Source organism: Macaca thibetana, chromosome 2 (assembly GCF_024542745.1).
Source record: "Macaca thibetana thibetana isolate TM-01 chromosome 2, ASM2454274v1, whole genome shotgun sequence".
In the NCBI taxonomy this organism is placed as follows: Eukaryota; Metazoa; Chordata; class Mammalia; order Primates; family Cercopithecidae; genus Macaca; species Macaca thibetana.
The window spans coordinates 63,894,841-63,904,134 of NC_065579.1; the positions used below are offsets into that span (position 1 = coordinate 63,894,841).

Sequence of the window (9,294 nt, forward strand, 5' to 3'; positions counted from 1 at the left end):
AATTAGAAAACCAAAAATCAATATTGTATTTAACTTTTCTCTGAGATGCTTTTAGAGTTACGTTTAGATTATTGAAGAGTACATTTTCTTTCCTCTTAAGCATGCCCTCGGGGAAGTCTGGGTACAGAAGACATCTGAAATGAATACAGATAAACAGTATTTTTGTCGTACTCATTTGGGACATCTTCTAAATCCCGGAGACCTGGTGTTAGGGTTTGTATTATTTCATATTTTAAACTGCCAAGTGGGATTGCAAATTTCCTTTGGGAACCAGCAAAACTACCTAAAATACTAACATTGCTTACTCTAAAAAGATCGAAGGGTTCTTAGGAACCTTATAACTCATTTTATTGTTGATAACTAAATTAAACTGCGGGTTGGACAGAAGCCCATAGTTACTCCATTTTGGTTATAATCTTAAAGAGTAATTTGTTCTAATATTTTGTTAATTGAACTTTGAAGTTATGTGGTTATATCCATATTTAGAGCTGCTTTTGCAGATTGGGTTGTTTTTTATTGTGCATTTGCTACTGATCAGGTAACTCACTTTTAAGATATGGCAACTATTTATACAAAGGCTTGTGTAAAGGTATACATCAGTTCTTTCTGAATCAGAGCTTATCAGTGAGTGTCTGATTAAATCCTCAAATATTACTTTTGCTTTTAGGATTTCAGTTTCTTTTACTAGAGAATGAAGTTTTTTTCTGTTTTGTTTAAAATAAACTAGAAGGAAGCATCTAATTGAGTTCTAAAGTTGGACTGATATGTAAGTCTGTTTTGCTTTTACAGATGTATGGCAAGGTGGACAATAATTGATTATAAATGAAACTTGGAGTTCCTTATTATCTTTACCAGCATCTACAGAAGCATGTTCATTGTGTAATAAATGACAGAACTTTTAAAGTGGGAAGCGTATTAAATGTTTGATTTTTAGGAAGTTTTAGGTGATATCCATAAAATAAAAAGTTACACACAAAGGGTAAATGGTCACTAAGTTTTTCATTGTTTACATTTCAGGTTTGATTTGGCCAATTGTAACTTAAATGATGAGCATGTCAACAAAATGAACTCAGATAGAGTTCCAGATGTGGTAAGGCTTTAGATTTTTTCCCTTTTTTCCTGTGTTAAAGAGGATGAATGTAACTCTTAGGGGTACGAGGTAGGTAGGAGTTCATTCACACTTTTGAAAATAACAAATCAATTTAGAGATTTCTGAAACTGCAGATAAGGTATAATAGCAAAAGTCTTTTTTTTTTTTTTCTTAAAGAAACGGGAGGCTGGGTGTGGTGGCTCAAGGCTGTAATCCCAGCACTTTGGGAGGCCTAGGCAGGTGGATCACCTGAGGTCGGGAGTTCGAGACCAGCCTGACCAACATGGAGAAACCCTGCCTCTATTAAAAATACAAAAAAATTAGCTGGGCATGGTGGTGCATGCTGGTAATCCCAGCTACTTGGGAGGCTAAGGCAGGAGAATCACCTGAACCTGGGAGGCAGAGGCAGAGGTTGCAGTAAGCTGAGATTGTGCCATTGCACTCCAGCCTGGGCAACAAGAACAGAACTCTGTCTCAAAAAAAAAAAAAAGAAAGAAAGAAAGAAACGGGAGTCTTGCTTTATTGCCCAGGCTTGCATGCAGTCATGATCGTCACTCACTGCAGCTCAAACTTCTGAGCTCAAGTAATCCTCCCACCTCAGCCTCCTGAGTAGCTGAAACTACAGGCACATGCCACCACTCCCAGCTAATGTTTAAAAAATATTTTGTAGAGACGGGATCTTGTTGTGTTGCTCAGGCTGGTCTGGAACTCCTGGCTTCAAGTGATCCTCTGACCTCAGCCTCTCAAGTAGGTGGAATTACAGGCGTCATCTATCATGCCTGGTTTCATTTTAAATAATTTTTCTTGGTGGGGTAAATCCAAGATTTATTGTGATTTTTTGTTCCTCTTCTAATCACATTTGCATTCTCTCTCAAAATACCTGATATTATCTGTAGAGCAAAAATAAATTTAGCCGGGTGCGGTGGCTCACGCCTGTAATCCTAGCACTCTGGGAGGCTGAGGTGGGCAGATTGCTTGAGCTCAGGAGTTGGAGACCAGCCTGGACAACACAGTAAAACCCCATCTTTTAAAATATAAAAAATTAGCTGGGCATGGTAGCATGCACCTGTAGTCCCAGCTACTTAGGAGGCTGAGACAGGAGAACTGCTTGAACTTGGGAGGTAGAGGTTGCAGTGAGCCAAGATCATGCCACTGCACTCCAGCCTGGGCGACAGAGCGAGACTCCATCTCCAAAAGATAAATAAATAAATAAATTTGCAGCTAAAAATGGTGACATTTAGCATTTATTCAGGTTCATTTTTATTAGGCTCACTTCGTTTCACATATATTGTTCAGTTAAGAAGGCATTTAGAGTTAAGGCTGTTATTCAAAGCTGAATAAAATGTCAGTGAAAAATAATCTTCACAGTATCAAGTCTTCGAAAAAGACTATTAATTCTGAACAATCTGTTCTAACATGATGAGGTTAAGGATCATGAGAAACAGTGAATGAAATTAGTGTGAAAGACCCTGTCTTCTATACTTGCTTAATCTTTTAGAATAAACATTGATATCTTTAGCAGTGAGCAAAAAAAAAAAAAAAGAACCATGACAAATCAAGGACTCCGACCACCTGCCCAGTTGTGCTTTTATTAGTTGATAAATTAGGAATAACAGCATGGTTGGAGTGTAAGTCTAAATAGGTATTTCTAACAAGGTCATAAGAGGAGATCATGGCAATCTTACAAGATTTTGTGTTTTGTAAAATTATTTTCATTCTATAAGCATTCTAAGATACGTTGTGAAAGTTATATATAGTTCTGTAAATGCTTATTGGTGAGAATAAGAGAAAGAAAAAGTATCTACTTGTGATATTCAGAATGATTTATATGAATGGTAGCTGAAAGCTGAAGTTTGAGTTAAAAGAAAACTGCAGTTTTTGTTATTAAGAAAAATAGTATTCAGTCACTGAAAAACTTTAGTAAATTTTAACAATTATACAAATAATGCTTGAATCCATTCTCATAAAAAGTTAAAATACATGGAGAAAAATTTTAAAATTTTTCTATTGACACTGCCTCAACATCCCTTCCCCTTTCTCCTGAGGTGTAACCACTGTCATTAGTTTGGTCATTTTTTAGCTTTACTGAATTTTGTGGCCTCACTGTATAGTTCCCATTCTTTATAACTTTACAAGTATTTATCTTGCAGGTATTAATCAAGAAGAGCTATGACCGGACCAAACGTCAGCGTCGTAGAAACTGGAAATTGAAAGAGCTTGCAAGAGAGAGAGAAAACATGGATACAGATGATGAAAGGTCTCACTTTTCTTTAAATCTCTTATGTTGTCTCAAAGGAAATCTTTATGATAAATACTTTTTATGTTGTAAAGAAATAGGCATCACATAATTGATCCTTGCACTCTATTATAATCTTGGATTCTTATCAAGGTATTAATGGAATCAGTATAAGATGATGTAAAGACATTTAACACAGATTTAGTAATTATCTCCTGGTTTATGACCTAATAATTGTAGTGTTAATATAAACAATTCATTTGAAAAGTTAAAATATAGTCGTATTTTGCTTAACAGTGGGCATACCTTCTGAGAAATGCATCATTAGGTGATTTTGTTGTGTGAACATCATAGAGTATGTGGCACATGACTTTATAACAAATAATTACATTATGAATATCACAAATAGCAGATGAGTACTTCTAGCTTGAGATAAAAAGGAAACAGCTCATTGATGCCAAGTGTGTTATTTCTCAAATAATTTAAGCAGAAATGAAGACAATGTTCTAAAACAGTGTGTTGAATGATTCAAAAAGTGGCTTTACTGATGAAGATGCCAATGTCTAAAAAAAATGAGTTTATATAAAATTGTATCATGAAATGTGAGTGGGAAACAGCAGTATGTCTACATAGTCCTTAAAATGAAGAAAATATAACTGTATATTTTTGCTGATGAAATATTTAAATGTTTATTTAAAGGCAATACCAAGATTTTCTTGAAGATCTTGAAGAAGATGAGGCAATTAGAAAAAATGTCAACATTTACAGAGGTTGGTGTTCTAGGAGTGTTTAAGTCATTTGTTCTGTATATAAGTATAGTTCCTAGTGTGAATATTTTGGTATCTTAAGCTTTGATTCTCATAAATGTCTTTAATTGTTTTTCAACTACTCTAGTCAGACTTCCACAGAAAGAAACTTGCAAAACAATAAATAAAACTTTATAAAATACTGTTTTGTATATTACAGTTAATATTATTTGCGTTCTAGCCTGATCGCTTAAGTTGCTCACTCCTATAGTGGTGGAAGTATATTCATACAGTTATTCAGTTCATTTGTTCAGTGATTATAATTTGAATGACTGCTGTAAGAGACAAGAGCTTCTGATACAATATAGTTACATAATAATGGTAAAGGTAGATATTTGTATATTTTCAAATATACTTATTTAATACTTTGTATACATATAAATACTTTGTATTTATTTTATTCTCTTTGTATTTTTTTTTAGATTCAACCATCCCTGTGGAAAGTGACACAGATGATGAAGGAGCACCTCGAATTAGTCTGGCTGAGATGCTCGAAGACCTTCACATTTCCCAAGATGCCACTGGTGAAGAAGGTGCATCAATGATGACATAATGAGATGTTGTAGACTGTTTCCACATACATGGGCTTAAGAAGTTGGACAAAATTACCTTAAGTGTCTACTCTCTATGCCTCCAGATTTCAAGAGGAGAAATTTAGTTTTAAACCTGAATAAACATGATTGTTTTGAGTGCTCACTCAAACCACTGAAAAAGATGCATGGCTTTGAAGTTTTAGATAATAAAAGATTATGGAGAATGTAATTATTATTGATATTTAGGCTATTTTACATGTGGAATTTTATCACTGTGCTTTTTTATATGAGGCACTGTAGTATTTTCACATAGTATAGTACTCTGGATGTAAAAGCTCAAAAATTGTGATTCCTTGAACATTCACTAAATATTCAAGCAAAAACACATTTTTACATTATTTTTACATTGATTACTTTAGTAAAAGACCATATGAAGAAGCATTTTTAATATTAACTTGGTACATACTTTGATCCACTTTACATCATTTTTATGTTCTTAAGATAGGAAAATTAGGGTTCAGTTTATCACTGGACATTCAGGAGGCAAGTCAATCTTTTTTATTTCCTTACGAAGTTAACTCTTCAAAAGCTGTTAGAGAGTTACCTTAATTTTTATTGCAGTAGGAAGAAATACATTTAAAATGTCTGTAGATTTATAGCAAATAGAGACTCATTATTTAAAGGTTAAATAACAATTTGTTCTTTTGTTATTTTAGCCAGTTTAGGGTAGTAGCTGCTTTTCTCATATAAATATATTCCTACCACATCAAAAATGCTGCTTTTAAAATTTTTGTTTATAAATTGAGAAGGAATTTTCTCTCTATAAATTTCTGTCATTGAACACATCACCATCAAAAAGAATATTAGAATCCAGCATGAAGATAATGACTAATAAACATGAGGTACATACTTTATAAAACCATTATTAATCAGATTTGAATGAGGAATGCTTTCCACATCCTTGAAAGACAAACTGGCTTAGGTTTTAAAGTATTCTGAGGATGAATTATTAAGATCCTATTTCTATAAGTAAGATCAGACTTACTAAGTATGCCACAACTAAGAGCTAATTCATTTATTCTGTGTGTGCCATTAAATAAAGAGATTGAGCAAGTGCCACTATGTGAAACATTTTTCTTTTTTTTAATACTGGACTTTCCAGTTTTGAAATTATGAATAAAGGCCTAAATTTTCTATAGTGGCTTCTTTTCTGTCTGCATATTTTGTTAAAATTGTGGATCTAAAAGCCATATGCTGTCTTTGGTGGTGGCGTAGTAGGAAAGGCTTGTCCTAGTTCTTGAAAGGTAAGATTGACCAAAGCAAGTTCTTATTGGTGGTCTGTGTTTACATCTTCCATGTCAAGATATTTTAAAGCATGAAAATAAAGCCATCCTTGCCCTTTTTCATGTGTTTGAAATGGTTGCATCGTTGTCATATTTACATGAGAAAGCATGCAATTTTCCAGAGTAGAATTGTTAATGTTATTTGAGTACTTTTATAATCTTCCCACTGAAAAATATAGTTTCCCAGTAACGTTATTGAGTCTTATTTAGTCTTACTCATTTTGATGCTCTACTAAGTATTGAAATTTTTCGGTTGAAAGACTATGACAGGCAAACGAATGTAGCTAAGAGAAAAACTCATCCAAGAGCTTGCACAAAGCTAAATAACCTTGATAAATCTACTATACTGTAGTAAGGTTCCCATACTCAAGAGGCTTGTGGGTCACCCAGTATTCTTAATCATGTTCCACAGTTGTTATGGCTTGGGAAGGCTGGTATTAATCAAATGCACAAGAACATGATTTATAACCAATTTATAAATACAATTTATAAATTTATAACCAATTTATAAATTTACAAGTCAGTATGGTCATTATTTTTTTGTAGCCAAATCTGCACTTGAAGCTGCTGATTTAGAGTCAAAAGTCACTGAGGGGCCAGGTGCGGTGGCTCATGCCTGTGATCCCAGCACTTTGGGAGGCTGAGGAGGGCGGATCACTTGAGGCCAGGAGTTCAAGACCAGCCTTTCCAACGTAGTGAAACCTATCTCTACTAAAAATGCAAAAATTAGCCGGGCGTGGTGGTGCACACATGTAGTCCCAGCTACTCGGGACACTGAGGCAGGAGAATCGCTTGAACCCAGGAGGCGGAGGTTGCAGTGAGTTGAGATCTCGCCACTGCACTCTAGCCTGGGCGACAGAGTGAGACTCTGTCCCCCAACTCCCCCAATAAAAAAAGTCACTGATGAGCAAGAAAAGATCAGGGGTAGAGTTGCTTGTGTAACTGAGATGTTTAACAGCATCAAGCTAATTATTTGCCTTAGTAGAACCCAGAAGCTCTGGGCCGTGTGCCAGGAAATGCCTCCCTGGTCAGTACTTAGTACCAGAGTTTCCCCTAGATCCTTTAATTTTAGTAAATGTGCTCACATTGAGTCAGCCCTTACATAACTGGGTATGTTATTTCCAGCCTAAGGAATGTTTATTTTTAAAAATATTTTTATCCATAATTTCAGACTTACAAAAAGGTTGCAAGCATTCCCGGATACCGTTTATCCAGATTTGCCAAATGTAAACAATCTACCTCATTTGCTTGCTTTCCCCTTCTCACTAATTATTTTTTCCTCAACCATTTAAGAGTAAAATGCAGACATGATGCTGCTTTATCCTCTAAATATTTCCCCCATCCAAAAAACAAGGAATTCTGGAATCACAGTGCAGTGATCACTATCAGAAAATTAACATTGACACCAAACTGTTATCTAACTGATAGGCCATATTGAGATGTTGTCAGTAATCTCAATAAAGTCCTTCATAAAAATAGTAAATCTAAGATTCCGTGTTGTATTAGGTTCTCATATCTCTTCAGTCTTTAATCTGGACCAGTTCTGAGTGTAATGTTTTATGTAATTGACATTTTTGAAGAGGCCAAGCCAGTTGTTTTGTAGAGTGACCTCAATTTGGGTTTGTCTGATGTTTTCTTATGATTAATTTTAGGTTATGTCCTTTTGGCAGGACTATGCCAGGAGTGATGCCAAATTCTCAATGCATAGTATCAGGAAGCGTGTGCTGTTGATTGGTTCAGAAGTTCCCAAACTTGGTTATTTGTTGGTTTTCTGTTGTAAGGAAGAGCTATCTCTTTTTTCATATATTTGCTTATTCAGTTGTTTTTCATGTCATTGTGGACTCTTGAATTTTTACTTTAATACAATGGGATCTTGCCCTTTGCAATAGTTATTTTTACTTGATTTTTTTAAAATGTATTTTCAGTGTACAGTGGAATTTCTCTTTGATGTACAGATCATGGCTTTTAACACATAGATCATGTAATTACTACAGTTCAATTATAGAATAGTTCTGTCACATCCACCTCCAAAAAATTTCTTGGTTTTTTTTGTTGTTATTGTTGTTGTTTTCAAATCCTCACATCCTTAACCCCTGGCAATTTCTGATCTGTTTTCTAACTTCATAGTTTGCTTTTTCCAAAACATATAAATGAAATCATACAGTATGTAGCCTTTTAAGTCTGATTTCTTTCACTCAGTATGGTGCACTTGAGATTCATCTAAGGTGTTGTGTAAATCAAAGTCCGTTCCTTTTTGTTTCTGAGTAATATTGCATTATCAATATCACAGTTTATTCATTCCTATGTTGAGGTATGTTTGAGTTTCTAGTATTTGCTGATTAGTAGTAAAGCTGCTATGAACGTTTCTATACAGGTTTTTATTTTACTTGGGTAAATAATCAGGAGAGGAATTGTTGCATCCTATATTTAACTTTGCAAAAACCTGTCAAACTGTTTTCAAAAGTGGCTTGTGCCATTGTGCTTTCCCACCAGCAGTGTGTGAGAGTTTCACTTACTCTGCATCCTTGTCATCTTTTGATATTGTCAGTTTAATAGGTGGATGGTGGTGTCTTTTTGTGATTTTTAATTTGTGTTTCCCTAATGGCTAATAATACTGAACATCTTTTCATGTGCTTGTTATGTATAGCTTTTCGTCAGTAAAATGGCTGTTCAAATCTTTCATCTATTTTTAAGAACTGAGTTGTGTTATAGTTGGGGTTGCTATAACAGAATACCATAGACTAGGTAGCTGAATAAGAAAGCAAACCTTTTCACAGTTCTGGAGGCTAGGAAGTCTGAGATCAGGGTGCTAGCTAGCATGGTCAGATTCTGGTGAGAGCCCTCTTCCTGGTTTGCACATACGTGGCTGTCTTCTTGCCATCCTCTCACATGCAGAGCGAGAACTCTCTAGTATTTCTTATCTCTTCATAAGAGACATCCAGTCCATAGCAGTTTGGTGGTTTTCTTGTTTTTTATTTTGATGTTCATATTGTTCCAGAATTGGCCAGTGGGTACCCCTTCAAGCTGGGGCTTACGTCCTTTTGACAGGTGCTTCTCTGTATTTGATCTTGTTCATATGCTGATATAACTTTTTGGGCAGGATTTGAATTTTTCTTGTTCAGGCCCCACATTACTCTTAGCTTATTTTGCATCATGAGGAACGAATGTACTTAAAAATAGGGCAGTTTGAATTGAGTCATCTGTGATTTAAGGAATCATGAAATGGCTTCATAAAAAAACACCGATGTCAGTGTTACGCATTCTCAGCTTATCAGTTCTGTCACAT

General features: G+C 35.0%; 1 protein-coding gene across 7 annotated transcripts in view; it reads left to right on the forward strand.

The window, feature by feature from the left end:
• The window catches only part of NMD3 (NMD3 ribosome export adaptor), a 162,166-nt gene extending 154,132 nt beyond the window's left edge, over positions 1-8,034 (forward strand). For 6 of the 7 annotated variants that reach the window (XM_050779916.1, XM_050779918.1, XM_050779915.1 and 3 more), the window contains 5 exons: positions 101-213; positions 1,018-1,090; positions 3,241-3,347; positions 4,026-4,096; positions 4,555-6,067. In XM_050779916.1, the coding sequence (XP_050635873.1) occupies positions 101-213; positions 1,018-1,090; positions 3,241-3,347; positions 4,026-4,096; positions 4,555-4,685 (495 nt within the window). In that variant the 3' untranslated portion in view covers positions 4,686-6,067. Of the gene's footprint in view, positions 1-100; positions 214-1,017; positions 1,091-3,240; positions 3,348-4,025; positions 4,097-4,554; positions 6,068-6,554 lie in introns of those variants that run through there. The other variant, XM_050779921.1, reaches the window with a different exon arrangement.
• The last annotated feature ends 1,260 nt before the right edge of the window (positions 8,035-9,294 follow it).